A 24,994-nucleotide genomic window follows, 5' to 3' on the forward strand; every position below is an offset into this window, starting at 1 on the left:
TTCAGAGGGTCTAAGCCCGAAACGTCAGCTTTTGTGCTCCTGAGATGCTGCTTGGCCTGCTGTGTTCATCCAGCTCCGCACTTTGTTATCTTGGATTCTATAGCATCCACAGTTCCCATTATCACAGATTTGCACACAGTTCTCCAGAGCAGGCTTCACCAATGTTCTGTACGACCTCAGCATGACGACCCAACTCCAATTCTCAAAGTTCTAAGCAATAAAGTTAAGCTTGCTAAATGCCTTCCTAACTGAACTGTCTACCTGTGAAACAAATTGCAAAGAATTATGTACCTGAATCCCTCTGCTCTACAACAGTAACCAGGACCCTAGCATTACCCATAGAAGTCCTGTCCTTGTTTCTATTGCCAAAATCCGATACTCACATTCATCCAAATTAAACTCCATCTGCCATGCCTCAGCCCATTGACCCAATTGAACAATATCTTTTTGTAACCTCAGATAACCTTCTTTGCTGTCCACTGTACCACCAGTTTTGGTGTCATCTGCAAAGTTACTAACCATGTTTCCTATGTTCTCATCTAACTCACTTATATAAATGACAAACAAAGTGGACCCTGTACTGATTCCCATGGAACACCGCTGGTCACAGGCCTCCAATCTGAAAAAAAAATTCACCACCACGGCCCTCTGTCTTTACCACAAAGCCAATTTTGTATCCAGTTGGAATCCTACGTGATCACCCTGAATCCCATGTGATCTGAATTTACTAATTAGTTTACCATGCAGAATCTTGTCAAAAGCTTTACCAACTAAACTGAAAAGTATTCATTACACCCGTGCCAGACGCACATACCTTCTATTACAAATCATGTCCCAACACAAACGGATAAGAATGGTAGAAGCATTAACAAAGCGAATGAAATGGCAAAACCTTACCATAGTCAATCCAACTTCTAAATTATCGTGATAGAATTTCTTTTAGAAGGAACAACACAATTCATTGCAGCAGTGTTTAGATACTTTAATTTTTTTTTAAATTTAATCCAAATTTGTTTCCAATTTTCACTGTAGGTATTTACTCCAGTATTAATTGATTTTTCTTCAAAACCATAATATAACCTATTGCTGAGTCTGTGACAAAGTGTTTTTCTTTATAAATTGTCAAAAGAGTTTGTAAAAATGATTCACTGCAAGTCAGTTTAGAGGGAAAGAGCTCTGTAAACTTTTCTGTAATCAGCTGAACCGCTTTGCTTTACTGTTTAGTGTAACCTTGTCCTGATTTTTATCTTTTTAACTCATTCTCCTCTGCTGGTTATTTCATACTGACCTCCTTTTCAGTTGTCGCCCTTGCCACAGAGATTATCTCGTGATTTACGTGTTTCTCCACTGTGCACTCCATACAGATGCAGCACTGATCATTTTTACAGAAGAACTCTAGATACTGCTCATGCAGACAACATTTTCCCTGTTCAATGTTTTTCATCGGGTGAATCAGTTTGTGATTTTTAAACGCTGTATTTTCAAGGTGAGGTCTCAGGTGACTTCCACAGTAGGACACCATGCAGGTCAGACAGGACTTTACAGCTTTTAACTTCTTATCAATGCAGGAGTCACAAGCCACTTCATCGGGATCTGTGACAATGTCATCATTTTGTTCATTTTCAATTGTGGTCTTACGCTCAGTGTCTACTGGTTTACAAGTTAGCTCTTGCTTGCATTCCTTACCTATTTCTGATTTAGCCTTTGGTTCAGACTGACAGCTTTGTTCCAGCACCTCAGTTTCTTGTCCAACTTTGCATTCAAGCTCTTCAGATTCAGTCAAACCTTCTTTCCATTTTTCCACCAGTCCATTCAAATCGACATTCTCCTGCAGAGGCAGACCTGGATCAAATATTCCCTTGCATTGTGGGCAGCTATGGATGTGGATCATGTCCCAGAAGTGTTCAAGGCATCCTTTACAAAAGTTATGTCCACAAGAGGTTAACGTTATTGGAGATTTGAAGAAATCTAAACAGATCGAACAAGTGAGCTGTTTTCCCAGCGGTGAGGAATCTGGAGCGGCCATTGAGGAAGCAAGCACCAACAGCTGTGTGAACAAGCTAAACCTGGATTCCAAAGTGAACCACACCTAATCTGTGCAACACACAAAATGCTTGGAAACTGTTAACTCTTTCTGTTCAGTTCAATCTAAGCCAGAGAGTCACTATTTCTGAATATCCTAAGTAGACTGTAGAAATAATGGGAACTGCAGAAACAAAGCTTGTGGGCCCTCTGTCTCCTCAGTGGCTTCAAACAGTTTATTACTCCAGCTGATTAAATGAAACAATGGAGGACATGCTCAGTGTTGCATTCCTAAAACATCAACATTAATTGCTCTAAGTATAGATTATACTTCAAACCTAAAGACCCTGGACTTTACTCAAACTCTGTGCAGGTAAACAAATGGAAATCCACATACCAAGAACAGAAGGAGCTCCATCTTGCTCAAACTGCAGCCCTCCCTCCACATCACTGCTCTTGTACACGCCCACCTTGTACCATTGGTATTAAGGTGGGCCAAATCCAATAATTAAACAATATAAATTAGAAATCTTGACCTTGCTCTCTCTGCCCACAGCCCCTGATTGTATCCCATTAGCAAACCATACCTTTATTAATAAGGTTAAAACAACCCCATTTGAGTGTAAACTTTCACGCTTTGCTAACAGAATATTGTCCATTGGACAGCATGTTGAATGTGTTCATTTCACCCAATTTGCAGTGATCCTTATTCTGACATTAGTCAATATTAAGCTTTAATGATTATTAATGTGTTTATGTTCCTCTATCTGCTTGTAATGGAAGTGTGCTAAGCATCAAAAATCTACTTTGTCATGATTTAGAACACTACTAGTAAATTTCCTCTTAAACTTCTCCGCAATAATGGGAATAGTTCCAGCTGACTCCAGCTTCTCTCTGTGGGCTCCCTGCAGAGCAATCCAGCCAATCCCATTCCCCCACTTAACTCTGGAACTCTACAAGTTTATATTCTTCAATATAACTTTCTTTTGAAATCCATTCAGATTTATTACTGAACTCTGTTCAAATTCTGCTAGAAATGGAAATCAGGAAGAATAACAGATAGATTCTGTGAGGAGAAGAACAATATTATCATAGAAGATCAGCAAATTCTAATCAGTTTTAAAGTTTAAACAATTTAAAAAGACTCTTGACAAACCAATGCAAGAAGCAGGCCATATAGTAGATACTAACACTCTGTGTTAGTATAGAACCATTGAGTCATAGATATGGACAGCATGGAAACAGACTGTTCGATCCAACTTGTCCATGCCAACCAGATATCCCATGTAAATCCAGTTCCACTTGCCAGTATTTGGCCCATATTCCTCTAAGCCCAGCCAGAAGCCTTTTAAATGGTATAATTGTTCCACCACTTTCTCTAGCAGATCATTCCATACACACACCACACTCAGCATGAGAAATTTGCCTGGAGGCCCCTTTTAAATCTTACCCCTCTCGCGTTAAACCTATGCTCTCTAGTTTTGGACTTCCCCCACCATGGGGCAAAGACCTTGGCTATTTACCTAATCCACATCCCTCATGATTTTATAAACTCCAATAAGGTCACCCCTCAGCCTCCAATGCTCCAGCAAAACAACCCCAACCTATTCAGCCTCTCTCTACAACTCAAACCCTCCAATCCTGGCAACATCCTTGTAAATTTTTTTCTGAACCCATTATAGTTTCAAAACGCCCTTCCTATAGGAGGGAGACCAGAATTGCACACAATTCTCAAAAAGTGGCTGAGCTAATGTCCTGTACAGCTACAATATGACCTCCCAATGCTTGTAGTCAATGCACTGACCAATAAAGGCAAGAATACCAAATACCTCTTCACTATCCTATTTGCCTGTGACGCCGCTTTCAAGGAAATATCAACCTGCACTCCAAGGCCTCTTTGTTAAGCAACTCTCCCCACGACTTTACCAGTGAAAGTATAATCCTGCCCTGATTTGCCTTTCCAAAATGCAGCACCTCACATTTGTCTAAATTTAACTCCATCTGCCACTCCTTGTCCCACTGGCCCATCTGATCAAGAGCCCATTGTACTCTGAGATAACTTACTTTGCTGTCCATTATACCTCCCATTTTAGTGTCATCTGCAAACTTATTAACTGTACCTCCTATATTCACATCCAAATCATTCAGATAAAGGACAAAAACCAGTGGACCCAACACTGATCCTTGTGGCACTGGTCACTAGCCTCCAGTCTGAAAAGCAACCCTCCTCCACCACCCTCTGTCTTCTACCTTTGAGCCAGTTCAGTAGAACAATGAACACTAACAAGCAGAAACAGCGCTCAGGTTTGTCAAGAGATTGCTAAATCAGTCGCTCACTTCCAAAGATGTGTAAAAGCACGACTCAGTCACAACTCAGACTCACCAGCATAAAGCCTAATACCTGTTCGAAAAAAGATGTTAACGTGATGAGCCACTAGCATTAGAAGAGATATTCAGTGCCTTACTATAAGAAATCAATGATCCAAAAGATTCCAGTTTGACAGAATCTGTTTATGCCATTGTACATTTTGTTAATTTTAGGCTTGATCCAGAGATGAGTATCATTGTCTTATCTGATCCAACACCTCAGTTGAAGAAACAGAAGTTGCAGCCTACAGGGATGAACCTACATGCTACATGTGGCATAACTATCTAGAATAAAGGTATGCTACAAACATCTCCGTAACACAAAGCATAGGAGAGTTGACAATATATGCAAGATTTACAATCACCTATGAACCTGTGTACATATCTTGATCTCAAAATCCTTGGGGGAGCAGAAAGTCTTCAAATAGCTCCAAGCCACAGTTAACAGATAAAGAGAAACTAGGCTATGTCAAGGCTATTGAAAGAGAGGCCATTCAGAGAACAACTGGTCCAGAAATTGTTGTCATTCAACCAGTCAAGAAACAACTGGTCAAAGATTACATTGGCCTCCTATGCCCATGGTGGAACTCAAAAAGAAGAAATAATCTACTGAGATTAGCTGTATAGGCATAAAAGATAAATTTCATACCCCACTGTAGAACAGGTGGCCAGCAAGTCCGAATAGATTCAAATAGCCTTGATAAGAATAAAAGTCTGACTAAGGACTTGTTTGCTCACATTGGATTGAAGGATGGCCAGACTAAAAGTCCAAAAACACATACTTTGAACACCAACAGAATTTCACAATCAGACAGCCAACTAGTGTACAATTGAGGGCTAGTTATTCCAGCTTCCTTTTTGGAATATGTCCTGAAAAGATCAACAGATGTACAATCAGGGCTCAGTGGGTGGTGTGCTGGCTAAAGATCTCAAGAGAGATGAAAAATTTCATAAACATTGTGAAATCTGTGATTGTACAGGATTATCATGAGTGGTAAATATTCCTATCAACAATAAAGAAAGGGCAGAGGTCGAGATCACCCAGAGGAACATTTCAGATTGTCATCTATCTTCCAAAGCAGGGCTACCAGTATGAATGAGAGACAGGGGATGTCAAGTGAGCATAAATTCCAATACTATGACTGAGGAAGGGACAATGAGAGGGGCATCAGTACAAAAACCACTTAGGATGTATGAAGATGTCCAAACTAATCAAAAGGTTGAAGTAAAGACTTTAAGTACTTCAACACAGAAGCTATCAGAAGATTAGTAATAAAGCTTTCTCCTCAATAACTGTATATGAGCTGCATACAATCCATAAGCAACATTTACAGATTCAGGACATGGTCAAAAATGAGACATGACTCAAGCCAGAAATCCAGGAGACTGCAGAGAGGAAAAAAAGTACTTGTTTCTATCCAGCAGCTGTCTTCCCTGATGGAAATACATAAGATTAAATGATCTACAGATGATGTTGTATAGCAACTACTTGATTTTGGGGGAGGAATTCCACTGTGAAAGAAATTCAGGAGATTAAGTGTCTTCCAGATAAGTTAGTGGGCTAGCTGCCTGGTATTACACAAACAATGTCCTCAGCAAGAAGTAGTAGTTCTGCCAAGCCTCCCACATTCTACTATCTGGAACTTCAGGTCATCAAAATCTCTGCTGCCCATGTTATGAATTTCAGCATAGTCCATTCTCCAATTATTCCTGTCTTTGTTGATAAAAACTGGCAAGGTCTTTGTTTTAAAATTCCTTGCCTTGTTTTCAAAACCCTCTATGACTCTACTATTTTTATCATCTCCTCAAGTCCCTTACCCTGCAAGACTACAGTGTTCTCTTAATTCTGGCCTCTTGAACAAACTCACATGGATTTACTCTACCACTGGTGGTTGTATCTTCGGTTGCCAAGGTGCCAAGCCCTGGAATTCATTACCTATCCCTCTCCATCTCGCTGCCTCATTTTCTTCCTTTAAGACATTAGTTAAAATAGTTGACAGTACCTTTTTGTCACTAATATTTCCTTCAGTGGCTCGGTATCATATTTCAGTGTCATGCTGGAAAGTACCTTGCGAATTTCATCAGATCTTTGGTGCTATATGAATATTGTGATCATACTATGGCTTCAAGAGATGTGTCTTGCTCTGGTTTTGTTTTAAAGAGACGTTTTAAGACAGGTGTGAACTGTCTATTGAAAGACCATAATGAAAATAGCTGGTGAAGCCTTGTGTATTTTTTGAAGTAGGAACAATAAAAGCAGCCTGAATGGGTGGGGGATTTTTAGTCTTAGCTTTTCAGTAGCAGTTGTGGGGTCTTGAAGCTAGGTTTGGAAGCTGTTGTACATCTCTTCCCTGCTCTCAGTGTTTTCTCTTGAAGTTTTTCTTCCTGGGCTGAAGCATTGCATAAGACAATCCATTTTCCTCAACTTGTCTTTCTCAAGCATATATAATTGGGATGTTACTATATTGGAACAGTTACTGTTTAGTAGTAAAATAATGTATTATTCTGTTCAGTTTTCTAACAGGGTTATTTCAATTTCTTCCTTCTTTCATTGTATTTTAACTATAGTGTATGAATAAAGTATGTTTTGTTTCAAATCTGGTAGTTTGACCAATCTAATTGCAACAGAACACAATGCCTGGCACTTGCTTTTAAAATAAGAAAAAGTCAGGGTCTAGGCTATCTTCTTTATATAGCTTAAGGGGGTTTGGTATGGTCCATAATAATATAAGTTGTTGTTCTAGCCGTGGCATCATTAGAGTCTTTTCAAATCAGTAACACTTTCAACCGTAAGATCATTTTACATAGAATATGCCAAGATCAGCATTATTTGGCAATGTCGGTTGGAGCCAGTGCTTTTACTTGTATTTCAAAAACATGGTGTAAGCCTAGAGTCTGAAGTTCCTGGGTCTCTGACCCAATTGGAAGACTATGCCCCATAATTTCCACAAACTCCTCAAGTAAAATACAAATTATGGTTATTGCTGTAGCTGATTGCAGCTTCCAGGATGTGAACAGCACAAGGCGCAGTGAGTGGCAAACAAGTGTCTGAAGGGTTAGTACGGATCTATAACTGCAACTCCAGCCCGAACCTTTCGTAATCTGAAATGTTTAGGGGTTTCAGATCACACAGATACTGCAGTGAAAAGGAAAACGTGGTTGCAGAGGCTGCTGAAAGGTCTGTCCTCAAGCAGCAATGTATATGTTCAGTTGTGAGTGACTGCCTCAGACATTTCACTAGAGTGTGTATTTGTAAAGGAAGTCGGGAGAAAGATGCAATGGTTTTTGGCAAGGTTCGTCCTGAGCAGCTCCGTGACACGGGACTTGGTGCTGCTACAGTCTGTTCCCCGGGACGCACACCGAGACAAACATCGACTGTATCTAGAGGACCATCAATTCGGTGAAAGGTGCTCTCTGGCCTTTCCAAAACCTTTTCATCTTCCAGAGCAAAGAGTTGGCCTCAATCAAGTGTTGCGGACTGGCTCATTCCAAGGTCTGGGACTATGTGCTGAGGGATGGACTAAAGCTTGGTGCAAGTGTCGCAAAGTGCAATGGAGAGAGACCACTGTCTGAGGTCTTTCTGTCAAAGTTAAATGGTGGTCCAATCAGATATCAGACCATCCCACTGCCTCAATGTATGTAAATATAGTATGCAAATAAGAAAGGCCTTTGATTTGTATGCTAGATAGAGTCAAACTCTAATGTTTGTTTGTTTCCTTTGTATACAACTGTACAGAACTGAATTGCATTTGTGTCTATGTATATATATAGGGACTATTTTTTAATAAATAAAGTATATTAGCAAGTTTTGAGAAGATTTGAAGCTCAGGTTGAGGTTCTGGATGTGAGTTTGCTCGCTGAGCTGGAAGGTTCGTTTTCAGACGTTTCGTCACCATTCAAGGTAACATCATCAGTGAGCCTCCGGTGAAGCACTGGTGTTATGTCCCGCTTTCTATTTATCTGTTTAGGTTTCCTTGGGTTGGTGATGTCATTTCCTGTGTTGGTGATGTCATTTCCTGTTCTTTCTCTCAGAGGATGGTAGATTGGCTCCAAATCAATGTGTTTGTTGACAGAGCTCTGGTTGGAATGCCATGCTTCTAGGAATTCTCGTGCGTGTCTCTGTTTGTCCTAGGTAGGATTTTTTTCAATACAGGGGATAGATTTTGTGTTTAATTTCTTCTCACACATTTTCCCTTCCTTTGATTGATTGGTTGATTTATTGTCAAGTGTACTGAAATACAGTGAAAAGCTTTGTTTGTGAGCAGAGATAATGGGAACTGCAGATGATGGAGAATCCAAGATAAGAAAGTGTGAAGCTGGATGAACACAGCAGGACAAGCAGCATCTCAGGAGCACAAAAGCTGACGTTTCGGGCCTAGACCCTTCATCAGAGAGGGGGATGGGGAGAGGGTTCTGAAATAAATAGGGAAAGAGGGGGAGGCGGACCAAAGTTGGATAGAGGAGAAGATAGGTGGAGAGGAGAGTATAGGTGGGGAGGTGGGGAGGGGATAGGTCAGTCTGGGGAGGACGGACAGATCAAGGAGGTGGGATGAGGATAGTAAGTGGTAAATGGAGGTGTGACTTGAGGTGGGAGGAGGGAATAGGTGAGAGGAAGAACAGGTTAGGGAGGTGGGGACGAGCTGGGCTGGTTTTGGGATGCGGGAGGGAGGGGAGGTTTTAAAGCTTGTGAAGTCCACATTGATACCATTGGGCTGCAGGGTTCCCAAGCAATTGCTGTTCCTGCAACCTTCGGGTGGCATCATTGCGGCACTGCAGGAGGCCCATGATGGGCATGTCATCTAAGGAATGGGAGGGCGAGTTAAAATGGTTCGCGACTGGGAGGTGCAATTGTTTATTGCGAACCGAGCGAAGGTGTTCTGCAAAGCCGTCCCCAAGCCTCTGCTTGGTTTCCCCAATGTAGAGGAAGCCATACCGGGTACAGTGGATGCAGTATACTACATTGGCAGATGTGCAGGTGAACATCTGCTTAATATGGAAAGTCATCTTGGGGCCTGGGATGGGGGTGAGGGAGGAGGTGTGCGAGCAGGTGTAGCACTTCCTGCGGTTGCAGGGGAAGGTGCCGGGTGTGGTGGGGTTGGAGGGAAGTGTGGAGCGGACAAGGGAGTCACGGAGAGAGTGGTCTCTCCGGAAGGCAGACAAGGGTGGGGATGGAAAAATGTCTTGGGTGGTGGGGTTGGATTGTAGATGGTGGAAGTGTCGGAGGATGATGCATTGTATCCGGAGGTTGGTGAGATGGTATATGAGGATGAGGGGGATTCTCTTGGGGCAGTTATTGCGGGGGCGGGGTGTGAGGGATGTGTTGCGGGAAATGCGGGAGACACGGTCAAGGGCATTCTCGACCACTGCGGGGGGGGAGGTTGCGATCCTTGAAGAACACGGCCATCTGGGATGTGCGGGAGTGGAATGCCTCATCCTGGGAGCAGACGCGGCAGAGGTGAAGGATTTGGGAATAGGGGATGGAATTTTTGCAGGGGGGTGGGTGGGAGGCGGAGTATTCTAGATAGCTGTGGGAGCCGGTGGGCTTGAAATGGACATTTTTCCATCCCCACCCTTGTCTGCCTTCTGGAGAGACCACTCTCTCCGTGACTCCTTTGTCCACTCCACACTCACCTCCAACCCCACCACACCCGGCACCTTCCCCTGCAACCGCAGGAAGTGCTACACCTGCCCCCACATCTCCTCCCTCACCCCCATCCCAGGCCCCAAGGTGACTTTCCATATTAAGCAGATGTTCACCTGCACATCTGCCAATGTAGTATACTGTATCCACTGTACCCGGTATGGCTTCCTCTACATTTGGGAAACCAAGCAGAGGCTTGGGGACTGCTTTGCAGAACAGCTATGCTCGGTTCGCAATAAACAACTGCACCTCCCAGTCGCAAACCATTTTAACTCCCCCTCCCATTTCTTAGATGACATGTCCATCATGGGCCTCCTGCAGTGCCACAATGATGCCACCCGAAGGTTGCAGGAACAGCAACTCATATTCCGCTTGGGAACCCTGCAGCCCAATGGTATCAATGTAGACTTCACAAGCTTTAAAACCTTCCCCTCCCCCACTGCAGCACAAAACTAGCCCAGCTCGTCCTTCCCCCCACTCCATCACAAAACCAACCCAGCTCGTCCCTGACTCCCTAACCTGTTCTTCCTCTCACCTTCCCCTTCCTCCCATTTCAAGCCACACCACCATCTCCTACCTACTAACCTCATCCCGCCTCCTTGACCTGTCCATCCTCCCCGGACTGACCTATCCCCTCCCCACCTCCCCTCCTATACTCTCCTCTCCACCTATCTTCTCCCTATCCATCTTCGGTCCGCCTCCCCCTCTCTCCCTATTTATTCCAGTTCCCTCTCCCCATCCCCCTCTCTGATGAAGGGTCTGGGCCCGAAATGCCAGCTTTTGTGCTCCTGAGATGCTGCTTGGCCTGCTGTGTTCATCCAGCTTCACACTTTGTTTGTGAGCTGTCCAGGCAGTTCACAGCAAGCAAAGGATGTACAGATCAAAAAGACTTAGGGTCATACAGCTTACATTGCAGGTTACATTATTTGAGGCTAGAGCCCATTCAGTAGATTGACAATGGCCAAAAAGTAGCTGTCCCTGAGCCTGCTCCTGTGTGTGTTCAGGCTTCTGTATCTTCTTCCTGACAGAAAAGGTTGTCGAAGATCATTACCAGGGCACAATGGGTCTTTGATGATGTTGGCTGCCTTTCAGCTGCTGTGAGCTGTATAAATAGAGTCCATGGATGGAAGGTTGATTTATGTGATGGTCTGGGCTGAGCACACTACCTTCTTTAGTTTCTTACAGGCCTGGGCAGAGCAGTTGCTGTACCAGCTCATTATGTATCTGGACAGTATGCTTTCAATGGTGGATCGATAGCATTTGGTGAGGGACCTTGCGGACATGACAAATTTCCTGTGCTGCCTAAGGAAGAAGAGACATATTTGTGCCTTTTTTATTGTCACATTTAGGTGGGAAGTGTAGGACAGTTCGTCGGTTATCTTCACTCCAAGGAACTTGATATTCTTTACTCTCTCAACCTTGGTTCTGTTGATGTCGATGGGATCATGTTCTTCTCCTTCCTTTCTGAAGTTGATGATCAGCTCTTAGTTTTTCTGATATTGAGAGACAGATTGTTTTTGTTGCATCGCGTCACCAAGCTCTCTATCTTCCTTCTGTAGTTTGACTCATCGTTGTTAGATATCCGTCCCAGTATGGTGGTGTCATCAGTGAACTTGTAGATGGCGTTTGTTTGGAATTTGGCAACACAGTCGTAGGTGTACAGCGAATACAGAAGGGGCTGAGGATGCAACCTTGGGGAGGCTCCAATGTTGACTGTTATCATGCAGGATGTGCAGTTACCTATCTTCACGATTGCGGCCTATGACTGTACCACTACCTGTGTTCATTTTGTCAAGAATGTCTCATTTCCAAACGTTCTAATTATGCAGCTTACAGCATCTCCACCATGAGACTCTGTCTAGTCTCTTTCTAGTCGTGTGACTTACATCATCATTGTATTTTGTTCTGTTCAATTCAAGTGGTTAATTCTCTACTCTATATTCCCACACCCAACGCTAGCAATGTCTTTGTTCTCATTATTTACGTTTTCCCCCGTCTCCTCCAAAGTCCTAAATATTACAGGCTCAGTCTTCAAGGTGGTTTTATCACTCTCTGATTCTGTTCAGATTCGTTTCTGAGGTTGTTGATGGGTTCCACTATGCTTTCTCTTGACTTGTGTGTGCATTTCTTGGGTAATTATACAGTTATCAGTAGCTATACATCCTTTTTCAAAGATGGAATAGTTGTCAATGTTTGTACAGGATTTTTGTTCAAGAATACTGAAGTTATCTACTTTCGTCTAATAATAGTTTGAAATGTTTCTACCAAATAAGACCCCAATCTTCTGTATTCGCAATCACAACTGCTTTTTGTTCTCAGTCTTTGATTTGTACACATTCTTGAATCATTCTTCCTCATCTGATACCAATGACTGAAATTCTTAGTCTGTTCAACTCTTTGGATTCCCTCATGTTTTCTCACTGGAACATGGTGTTCTGTGGTAATGATCCTTTTATAGTTCAGGCATTGATTTCTGCATAGCTCCCGAACAGCAATTCAGCTGGAGATAATCCATTTTGTAATGCTAATGTTCTGTAACCCAATACAGCCAAATTAATGCCTATTTTTTAATTTAAACATGTCAAACAGTACATTATCACCCATTCCAGGGTCTAATTTAAACTCAGTGGAATGTAGCTGTACATCGAGATTTACTGATCAGAATTTACTGCCTAGATCATGGACTACTCCTGGAATGTCTAACTGTGATTCTCTTAGTTCCTGGGTTTGGTATCATTTAAACCTATTGTCTTTCAATTCCACGAATTATAGTTTTAGAATGACAGTGTTTTAAAAACTGAAGGTGACCACAAATGTGACATTCAGCTCCCCCTGCTGGGCAGTCATCATGTTTATGTGGCTTGCTGCCAGCACATCGGAGGCTTCAAAATTAAACAGCAAGATCAACATATTTATGCCACAAGGAAAGTAGCAGACGATGTTATTGCAAGTCAAGGCATTAGTTAGGCATCAAATACATTTGAAGAATTATTTCAACCTGAAAAGCAACATGATTCTGGAATGCACCAAATTCAACACAAGTCCAGATTCCATGTGAATCAATGGGTAGTTTTATGAACGATCTTTGCAAGTTTGTTGAAGGATATGAGCATGGAAGTCTAAAAGCAGAATTAATGTGAGATCACATTGTGGTAAGCATTGCTGAGGAATCCCAATCAGAAATATTGTAGTCTAAGGAAGATTTTACTGCAGTAAAACAAATACAGCTAATGTGACAGGCTGAGACCCAAAACCAAAGCAGGTCATTTCTGGGAGGTGAAACCTCTAACAACGTTGCGGTTCCTTAAGCAAAGGGCTGTAAAATAAGTGCCAAAAAAGAAGATATAATAGCAGGGAATGAGCAGGATGCCATAAAAACCCTGTTACTGCAGCAGCGCCATTAAGACCCACAGACACAAACATCTTTCAAATGAAAAAGAATCCTATCCCTGAAAGAAAACTAGTCATTGTGGAAATGTGTACCTAAATAAAACATCCAAAGTAATTCTTTTCATACATAGAGCTGCATTATGAAACTGAACAAGCTCCATCCGAGCAGAAACCAAAACATTTTTTCAATGAGATCACTATTTTATGCCCTGGATTTTGATGTAAGTTTCAAAGGGCATATTGCCAACTTTAAACTAGATTCTGAGGAGACTGCAACAGTTTTATCAGACAACCCCCAAACCATAGTTATCAATGTACTGCCCATCCAGAAACTCAATACACAGTTCAGAGGGATTGATCTCTAGGACAAAGGAAAGGAACAACAGTGTCACATTGGAAGCACTGCTTGCTCTAAAAAAATCAAGTGACATCCATAGCACATTAGTGCTTTAACCCAGACTGGAACATTTGAAAACCTCATTCTACTAGCACACGTGAGGATCTTAGCTCACTAGCATACCTTTTTCCATTAGCACACAGAGACCAAGGCAGAACTAGCTTGAAGAATACAAAAGATCTACTGGGGTCTTTTTGTGTTTGAAAGATGTCTGTCATCCAGACTGCTTTCTTTTCTCCCATTATGTTCACAACTTGAGATAACGCACAGTGATTACAGTTTGTCTTGTCATCCATTTCTTCCTTTTATGTTCACGTATTCAATACTTCCTTGAAAACTCATCAGGCATGACTTTCCAAAGTCTGTCTCATGAGAAGACATCCCCAGACAATCTTTAGCTATATAGCTATTTCAAAAATCAGGTGTTGTAAATGAAGGTCAATGAATGAACCAGGATTATGAACATCATCGTGATATCTATCCTATTCCCTTTCACATACTTTCAGTGATTTACTTCATCATTGCTTCTCTCTGCAACCATGTAACTGCTGAAATGTTACAGGGAGAGGGAAAAAAAGCATTTTGGAGAACTTATATCCATTAAGGAAGGAAATCAGCTATGTTTTTCTGGTGTGACTCAAGACCTGTAGAACTTAGTTGACTCTTAACTGCCATCTGCAGTGTTCCAACAAGCTACTCACTCAGACATTGAGAAATGGCCCACCATCAGCTTCTAAAGGATCATTTGTGTGTCTCTACCTGTAACGCCTGAGATCTGCGAATGAATAAAAACTTCATCTCACTTTGGAGGAATTGGTGAAAGTAGCTCCTTAAGAAGGGAGATCGGAACATTGAAACAATGAGGAAGGTGAAAGCTACTCAACAGCTTGGCACATGTTTATTTTCAGTGATCAAGGTACATTATCATAAAAGAATGTTCAATTGCTTCCTTCGGCCTAAAAACTAAATGTCATTAATGTGAAAATTAGTGATACATATGGAGTAATAACGTGTTTACAAAAGATGTTTCAGTATAAAATCTTGGCAACAGAATAGATCATGCTGTGAAATTGGACTTTTCTAATATTGTGACAGGTTTGCTTCCCATTCGCAGTGAAAACAGTGCATTTCAAAGGAGGACCCTTGATGTTGATCAGCAGCTGCAGCAATATTTACAGTGATCAGGGGAGGAATGAAACAAGCCCAGCTGCCTTAGGGCCGGGTTTGTACTTTACAACCAAGAAATAAACTGTGGACACAAATCCGTAAAATTCTGATTTTTGAGATAATCAGGCCAAGCTTAAAAAGCAGACACATATTTACATAGGATCAGCTGGTGTGAGTTTATAACAAAACCCAAGACTTCTGAAATTCCATATCCAATTGTATTTTTAGTTTTCTCAAACGTTGAATTTCTAAGGGGAAGCCCCAATCGAAGTCTCTATGATGCCTAAAGGTACTCAAATAAAGCTCCAGAATGTCTACCTATTTCTCAGTTCCATTGTTTAACCCTTGTCTATAGCTTTTCTGATAGAATTCCAAACCTCGAACAAACATTGCAGTTTGTGACCACTTGCCAAACTGAATCAATACCCAAGGCTGTCAATGAGCAGCTCTCCATATTTCTACTGTCCTCCTGGTTTGTAAGTTTTCTATTCTCAACTGAAATTCAGAATATACTGCATCCCCAAGTAACAGCATGATGTCATTCCCCTGCATTGTTCTCTTCAGGCAGCATTCAGTATCAACCAGACTGTGCAAAGTTTCTTCCTATGGAAGACTGCACATCAATCTCACTCAATGTTCTTCAAACAGTTCATGATGATCATTAAATGACAACTATTTTCTAGAATGGTGTGGACTTAACAGCAGGCTAGAAATAAAGTAACAAAATTAGGAGCATTGTATTTATACATTTTTTTAATGTAGAGACAAGGTTTACCTCATTACCAAAATGCAACTTAAATAAAAGCCCAGTTGAGGAATTTTTCACTATTGGGAGTATTGTAAACAAAATAGGCAGAGTCAACCTTCCGTCTCCCCATGGCAGAACATGTGGGTAAAACATTTATCCAACTGCAATGGGTCTTATCCATTATGTACTGTGGCAATTGGATTACTTTACATCATTATGCAATGGATATCAACCATGTAACTCAATCTACGTGCATTGTATAAGCTACTAAATGAAGAAACAACTGAGCTTTAAAATCACAAAGGGGGTCCTGATGTAAGGAGAATGAAACTGAGAGGTGAAGGAGATAAAGGACATGGGTATTTACAGTTTGCACTTGACAGTGCCTCTCAAATAGAACTGACAGCAATCTTGAAGGAAGAATCACTTTGCAAACAACACATTTCTGAGACTGGTTTGTCTGATATCATGAAGAAAAACACCTAATTTCGAAAGCATATTCTGAATGAAGCCAAAGTACTGAATGGCCAACTTTCTGATAAGTCTTCACCCCATTTTGGGGAGTGAAGGCTAGGAAGGGAATGGCTACCATGATTTTTGCCTTGCTATCACTCTGAATGAGGGTTTCAGTGGGACACAAGCAACACAAACCTTTGGCTGTAACACTTCCATCAGATTCATACCTGTTTTAGGTTAGGCCCAGCCTAAGGCATATTATAGAACTCCCACAGTGTGGAAGCAGGCCATTCAACACATCGAGTCCACATGCCCCTTTGAAGAGCTCCCCACCCCTCCTACCCAATCACTGTAACTCTGTATTTCCTAATCCACCTACCTTGCACATCCCTGGAGACTATGGGTGATTTAGCATGGCCAATCCACTTAACCAGCACATGTTTGGACTTTGGGAGGAAACTGGAACAAAACCACGCAGGCACAAGGAGAATGTGCCCACTCCACACAGACCATCCCCAAGGATAGAATCAAATCTGGGGCTCTGGCACTGTGAGGCAGCAGTGCTAACTACTGAGCTACTGGAATGTCATTGACACAAACAGAAGGTACAGCTAGCAATGGACACCCTTCCTGAGGTCCCTGGCTTGCTTGACATTGAGTTTCCAACATAACACTGAATGTTGCTGTTTGGAGTCAAAGGATCTTAGGCAAACATACAAACATAGAAGAAAGTGGTGGGTGCATGGAATAAGCTGCCAGCAGTGGTAGTAGAGTCAGGTGTATTAGGGACATTTAAGTGACTCTTGGATAAGCATATAGATGATAGTAAAACGAAGGGGATGCAGGGTAGTTTGATCTTAGAGCAGGAGAATATGTCGGCGCATCATGGACCGAAGGGCCTGTAACTGTACTGTTCTATATTCTATGTTCCATCAGAACAGGAGAAGACCATTCAGCCCTTCAAGCCTGCTCTGCCATTTATCATATTCATGGCTGTTCATCCAACTCAACAGCCCTAATCCGCCTTCTCCCCATAGCCTTTGATCCAATTTGCCCCAAGTGATATATTTAGTCAGCTCCTGAATACATTCAATGTTTTGGCATCAACTACCTCCTGTGGTAATGAATCCCATGTGCTCACCAATCTTCAGATGAAGAAGTGTCTCCTCATCTCCATCCTAAATGCTCTATCCCAAATACTCAGACTGTGACTCCTGATTCTGGGCACATCCACCGTTGGGAACACCCTCCCTGCATCTACCCTGTCTAACCCTGTTAGAATTTTACAAGTCTCTATGAGATCCCCCTCATTCAACTGAACTCCAGCAAAAACTTAACCTCGTCAATCTCTCCTCATATGTCAGTCACGCCATCCCCAGAATCAGCCTGATAAACCTTTGCTGCACTCCCTTGACAGCTAGAGCATCCTTCCTCAAAAAACGAGACCAAAACTGCACACAATATTCTCACCAATGCCCTGTATAACAATGCATTCCCATTCCTGTACTCAAAACCTCTTGCAATGAAGGCCAACATACCATGTACCTTCTTTACCGCCTGCTGCACCTGCATGCTTACTTTCAGCGACTGGTGCACAAGGACACCCCAATTCCACTGCACACTTCCCTCTCCCAATTTACAGCCATTCAGGTAGTAATCTGCCTTCTTGTTTTTGCTTCCAAAGTGAATAACCTCACATTTACCCAAATTATACTGCATCTGTAACTGATTTGCCCACCCACCTAACCTGTTGAGATCATGCTGAAGGATCTCTGCATCCTCATCACAGTTCACTCTCCCACCCAACTTGGTATCATCTGCAAACGTGGAGATGTTACATTTTGTTCCCTCATCCTAATCATTAGCATATATTGTGAATAGCTGAGGCCCCGGCAGCAATCCCTGTGGCACCATACTAGTTACTGCTTGCCAATTTGAAAAGGGCACATTAATTCCTACTCATTGTTTCCTCTCTGCCAACCAGTTTTCTGTCCATCTCAATAGGCCTCCCGCAATCCCATGCGCTTTAATCTTGCACATTGATCTCTTATGTAGGACTTAGTCAGATGCTTTCTGAAAGTCCAAATATACTACATCAACTGGCTCCCCCTTGTCAACTCTACTCGTTATTTCTTCATAGATTTCCAACAGATTTGTCAAGTATGATTTCCCCTTCATAAATCCATGCCAATTCTGTCTGATCATGTCACTGCTTTTTAAATTTTCTGCTATAAAGTCCTTGATAGTGGATTTGAGAATTTTCTCCACGATCAATTTTAGGCTTACTAGACTGATTCCCTGTTTTCTCTCTCGATCCTTTTTTGAATATTGGAGTCACATTATCTACCCTCCAATCTACAGAGCTGCTCCAGAGTCTATAGAATCTTGGAAGGTGGCCCCCAATGCATCCATTATTTCTGGAGCTATTTCCTTAAGTACTCTGGGATGTGGATTATCAGGCCCTGGGGATTTATCCAGCTTCAATCCCATCAATTTTCCCAGCAATATTTTCCTACTAATAATGATCTCCCTCAATTCTTCCCTCTCACTAAATCTTGCATTCTCCAAAATGTCTGGTATCTGATTTATATCCTCTTTTGTGAAGACAGAACCAAAGTATGCATTCAGTTGCTCAGCCATTTCTTTGTCTCCACATTATACATTGCCCTGTTTCTGTATGTATGGGACCTACATTTGTCTTCACCAATTTCTTTCTCTTCATGTACCTATGGAAACTCTTAGTATCAGTCTTTAAGTTCCCTGCAAGCTGTTGAAGGGAGGTTAGAGATAATGGGAAGTGCAGATGATGGAGAATCCAAGATAACAAAGTGTGAAGCTGGATGAACACAGCAGGACAAGCAGCATCTCAGGAGCACAAAAGCTGACGTTTCGGGCCTAGACCCTTCATCAGAGAGGGGGATGGGGAGAGGGTTCTGAAATAAATAGGGAGAGAGGGAGAGGCGGACCGAAGATGGATAAATCTCTTTTTGAATATTGGAGTCACATTATCTACTCTCCAATCGATCTTCCTCCCCCTCTCTCCCTATTTATTCCAGTTCCCTCTCCCCATCCCCCTCTCTGATGAAGGGTCTAGGCCCTAAACGTCAACTTTTGTGCTCCTGAGATGCTGCTTGGCCTGCTGTGTTCATCCAGCTCTACACCTTGTTCTCTCAGATTCTTCAGCATCTGCAGTTCCGTCTACACGTATACTTGTATTTCTGTTTCCAGTTGGCACTTATTCTTTGATGAACTTTTAAGCCAAATGTGGTGGTATTTATGTAACCTTAAGCTCTTAATAAGGGCACTAATGTATTTGCCAACAGGAATATTTCAAGCTGATGTACTTAGAGGAGCGATACTGACTAGGCAGGTCAGGTCAGGGAGATGATGTATGTCTCCCTGATATCAAAACCTGCATTGCATGGAAACAAAAACAAAAAACAGCTGGAAAAACTCAGCAGGTCGGGCTGCAGAAACATTTACTCCATTTCTCTGTCCATACCTGCTACCTGATCTTTTGAGGCTTTTCTTCCAGCTCATTTTTGTTCTTATTTCAGATTTTCAGCATCTGGAGAATTTAGATTTTATAGTCACAATGGTAGATGCTATTGGTGGAGGTACGTCATCATAATTCTTAGGGAATTACAATAAAATGCCAATCCCTGATTAACGTTTAATACTGAGTAAGCAGAGATTTCCTGCAATTAAGTAAGAGAAAGGCTAAAACTATTGTTTTCAACCCCTGCTCCAAATCCTGTTCCCTATTCCCTAACAGCATTCTTCTCGCTGGTGTCAGTCTGACTCGAAGCCAATTTGCTTTCAACCTGTCATATTTGACACTGAGATACTCACCACATATTAAAAATTAAGCCTTTATATTGCATTAGGTCTTGCAGCTTCGACACGGTATACATTTAAGAGGCATGATCATGATATTATCACTGTATCATAGCATGTGACCCGAGGACATAAAGGTTTCAGATTCCATTGTAACTCAGGCCACTTGAAGCATGACACTCTGATAGAAAAATGTTACTGTTTAGAATGGAATAGTTTACTATTAACCCGAGCACTGAGGTGCCTGTGACTGTGATATAGAAAAACATCAGAGCTATAGTAAACAATTGAATTGCTCAGATTATCTAATTCTTATATTATGTGAGCTAACATAGGCATTCCTCATCAGATACAAGTACCCTGCTGGAGGGAAACATTGCCTGACTTTGCCCCATCTCTCCTCACCTGCTTGTGCAATCATCATCATGATTTTTCTTTGCCTCTAGAACAGACTACCATTCCAATGCATTCCTAAAATTTCCACACTCCATAAATCTAAGGTTTTCCAAAGACATACTGCTTGCGTTTTAACTTATAGCAAGTCCTGTTACAGAGTCATACACCATTGTCCAGCTAATATATGGTAACCATGTTCCCAAACTAAACTAATCCCACTTGCCTGTGTTTGGTCCATATCCATCCAAACCTTTCCTACCTTCCGAATACTTCTGTGCTCACTGACTCACATTGGTTCACAAGAAGCAAGGTCTTAATTTTGAAAATCTTGTCCTGAGCCACTCCACAACCTTCCATATCTCTGCAATATTGAGCAGGGCTATGACTCTCTGTATCTCCATACCTGTGCTGCTGCAATAAAATCCCAGTAAAATGATGTAGCAAAATCCTGAGAATGAATTCACCCCTACCTTGTGGACATATGTGGTCATTGCTACCATTTGCCCAGGTGTCTGTCATGTGGCCACCAGAGGGCCCCACACAGAGCTTGAAGTGGGCCATTAACAAAGTATAAGTGATTCTGATCTACATCACCAACCAAATTCATCAGTAAATCATCCCTGTGGGCATGACAGAAATGGATTTTCACCTCCATTTGAATCAATTCTATTGTCAGATTGGGCTACTTTTCATTTATTTAGTGGGAAAATGTTTTCAAAAGGCATGTGAAACACAACTGTTGGCCCAGTTTACACCAGGTTCCGTGAGCACAGCTGCACATGTAAACGCTGTGAAAGAAAGTGCTGCAAATCTGGGTCTCACCAACAAATCTGGTCAAATCTGTGTTAATCCGTAACTCCAGCTGCAAGACTGAAAAACTTAAGGCAGTGTATCTTTCGCAACACAAACTGGACAGACAACGATCGAGATGGTATGACCATTTCAGCAATTCCTAATAAATTCACAGAAACCTTGGAAGAGCGTATTTTTCTTTCTTTTTACAGCAGGTCCATTGTTTCTCAAATCACTCTGTCTTCTGTGAACATTTAGGATTGTTTTTATAATTTGCAATTATATGTAGGTTGACATTTGATGTGTTTATAAGAGACATGTTGGTGGAAATATCCCTGTCTGTCCTCTGTTAAGTCACAAAGTTTCTGTATTTTATTTCATTCAATGAGATTTAATAGCGATATACTGGATTTTGAACTGGAGCTAATGTCAGTTTTTTTTATTGAAAGAGTTTGTTTCATTTAACACAAGGGGCCTGTGTAGAACTATGTGCTGAAAAGTCACAGTTACACACACAGCAAGTGGACAGCCAGGATATGAGAGCTACTTCAAGGCTTTGCCAGGAACCAAGCAACAAAGTACACCTCTGCAAAATAAGAGAAGGAGTCACCATGGTCACACTAGACCACAGGGCACTATGAGTGCTGGTTTAACCTGAGGATCACCATACCTCAGAGGGGGAGAGGTTGAGAAGGAGAGTCCTTCATGGCTGGTGTGGGAATTGAACCCATGTTATTGGTGTTGCCCTACACTACAAACCTACCATCTAGCTGCTTGAGCACCCCCACCATTCCACAAAACAGAAAATGTTACAAATGCTTAGTAGGTCTGGCAGCACCCAAGGAGAGTGAAGTTAGCGATTCAGGTCTGTGATCATTCATCTGTTACACATTACAGATTGAACTTTGTGGATAATTAGCCATGCAATACAAAAGGACTTATATAGAGTTTGGTTCTTAAAACGTTTTGTTGATACAGCAGAGAATTTTTTTTTGCATTGATTTAGCAGTCAATGGTGCATCATGTGGCAACATCATGTGGCAAATAAATGTTGTATTATTGCACAGAACATAATCCACAAAGGAAGGCGATTGCAGTTTAGTCTGGATCTATGACATTGTAATCAGCAATGGTCGTGTTCTGCTAAGAAAGAGATAACATTTTCAAACTTCTTGTGGTCAATCAGCCATCACACAGGATGATGAACATGAAATATTCATGCCAGATAACACCCACACCTCTTATCACAAATAATCCACATCCATCCACAATAACATTCAGCACACCACAGTGTAAACAACACCACTGAGTCATGTTAGCTGACTAGTCTAGTCATGTTGTACATCTACCAAGGCATTATCCTAATGTGAATTCACCCACAGCCTCCACTCGGTGCAAGCAGACATTGAGCACGAAATCCAGCAGTGCGACGAAATCCACCAATGCACCAGTGCAACCTTCAGTGACCTGAAAAACAGAGTATTTGAAGTTGTAGAACCCAAACACAGCAGGAAGCACATGGTCAACAGAGCAGCCTTAGCAACATAAGCCATGTATAGCAGATTCCACAAATACCTACAGAGTTATCACTAGCACTAGCTTCACAAAATCCATTGGCAGGGGAGGAGTAACAACCTGACCAAAACATTCTAGGCCAAAATCCCAGTATTGAGGCACTGGTCACACATGGCCAGCTGTGATAGGAGAGCCACATTGTCCACATGCCTAGCATGATTCCCTAAACAAATGCTCTAATCTAAGTTTGACAATGGCAACTGATCACTGGGAGGGCAGAGGAAATGCCAGAAGGACAACCCAAAAGACTCCCTAAACAAATGTAACAGGGGTATCACTTGCCCTAGAACTCACAAACTAAAGAAGAAGCATATGCAAAGGCACCAGTCACTTGGGGTGTCACTGAAGCACGTGGGGACCCACCACAATTGGTGGAGAATCCAGAGTGACCCAGCCACGCTCCCACCCACTCGAACCAACACCTCCCTATTGTGTAACAGAGTCGGCAACTTTGGGATTGAACAATTCAGCCACTGCAGAACCCACCCAGTGAGAAAGCAGATCATCCTCATCCCTGGGGAACTGCCAAAGAAGAAGACCTTATTGCGTAGATATAATCTATCTATCTGCATCCTTGCACGTATTAATCTGGAAAAGGGTTTCTATTGTTTAAAGGACAATAGGGGAAATGTTGTATTAAGATGTGCCTTTAAGATAGTTCAACAACATTACAACATATGACTTTACAGTATAAAGATATCTGTCTCACCTTCCATGGCAGCAGTAATAGGAGTAGCCTGTTTGCATTTACCGTATTTTTGCTCTCTGTTGTCAATAAGCATAGCACTTGGAACATGTATCAGCCTGACGTGTTATAGCAGTGTAAATATTGTGTTTAACAAACTTTAAGATATCTGCCTCAATGAGACCCCAGTCTTTGTTCTATGTGTTCCAAGAGCTAATGTGTCAGGAACATTTTGAAGCCACTTCCATAAGGGACAGCTGCTTTCCTCATTTTGGCATTTGTTGTTATTTTCTCACATGTTTGTATTGTATCCTGGTTCATACTATTTCTCAGTTTACAGTGTGTCCCAGTTTACAGTGTGTTTCAGTTTACAATGTGTCCCAGTTTACAGTGTGTCCCAGTTTACATTGTGTCCCAGTTTATATTGTTTCTCAGTTTACGATGTATCCCAGTTTATACTGCACTCTTCACTAGACTCCTCAGCCTATTGATCCATTGCTAATACCTCAAAGTGAGAACGTTGTGGGTTCAAGTCTCAATCGAGAGACTTAAGCACAGCATTCTAGGCTGATTATTCAGGGAATGCCGCCCATGTTTCAGATGAAATGTTGAACAATGGCCCTATCTCTTGAAGTAAAAGACCTTATTATCAATTCTCAAAGAAGGATCAGAGCGTCTCTGGTGCCCTAACCAATAGCTATCCCTCAACTTCAGAAACAGTGGTAATTTTCACATTGTTCTTTGTGGGGACATATTGTTTGCAAATAGGCTGCCACACATCCTAGATTACAATAATGAGTTGAAAAGTACTTCATTGGCTGTGAAGTGGGACATTCTGAGATCATGAAATTTTTATTCTTTCTTTTTAACTATTACTTGTGTTTCTATTATATTCCTGTCCCAGACCTAGTACTGATGCCTTTCAAAAGCATTCATTTTGTCCTCAAATCCTTCCATGCTATCACCCTGGTTATCTAAGTGTCGCCATCCCTATAACTCTCTGAGAACTTCTGTGCTCCCCCAGTTCTGCCCTCTTGATTTCCTGCATTTCACTCTCACTTTCCCATCAGTGGCTGTGCTTTCAGCTTCCTAGACCATAAGTTTTGGAATTCCTCCATAAAACTCACCACCTCATTAGCTCTTGCCTTAAAACTTACCTCAATACTGCCCTTTTGGAACCAATGTGACTCAGTGCCAAAACATGTTTGATAATGCTGTGAGAGAAACCTTGGGTTGATTCACATTAGAGGTGCCGTATGAATGTAAGTTGTGTATGTTTTATTCCTGATCTCCACTGTTTATATTGATATTTTGCTTTAATTATACCCTGGTAATGTTTACACCATGACCCAGTGTAATTATAGGAGCATCACTCCTGAATGAAGTTGTCCACCCACAAAGCTGAATGGACTTACATTGCAAAACTAGGATCTGCAACCTACGTTACAACAGGTTAAAAATGTGTTTAAGTTTAAAAAAAGGAACACAATCCGATCATCAACAATTCAAAATCCCATCATA

The 24,994-nt window shown here is 41.8% G+C and overlaps 1 protein-coding gene across 2 annotated transcripts in view; it reads right to left on the minus strand.

Annotated features, from left to right (window-relative positions):
- LOC125463474 (tripartite motif-containing protein 16-like protein) overlaps positions 1-2,033 on the minus strand; it is a 20,178-nt gene extending 18,145 nt beyond the window's left edge. For both annotated transcript variants that reach the window (XM_048554751.2, XM_048554752.2), the window contains exon 1: positions 1,289-2,033. In XM_048554751.2, coding sequence (XP_048410708.2) covers positions 1,289-2,026 — 738 coding nt within the window. In that variant the 5' untranslated portion in view covers positions 2,027-2,033. The remainder of the gene's footprint in view (positions 1-1,288) is intronic.
- Positions 2,034-24,994: the final 22,961 nt, after the last annotated feature.

This window comes from Stegostoma tigrinum, chromosome 22 (assembly GCF_030684315.1).
Source record: "Stegostoma tigrinum isolate sSteTig4 chromosome 22, sSteTig4.hap1, whole genome shotgun sequence".
Taxonomy (NCBI): domain Eukaryota; kingdom Metazoa; phylum Chordata; class Chondrichthyes; order Orectolobiformes; family Stegostomatidae; genus Stegostoma; species Stegostoma tigrinum.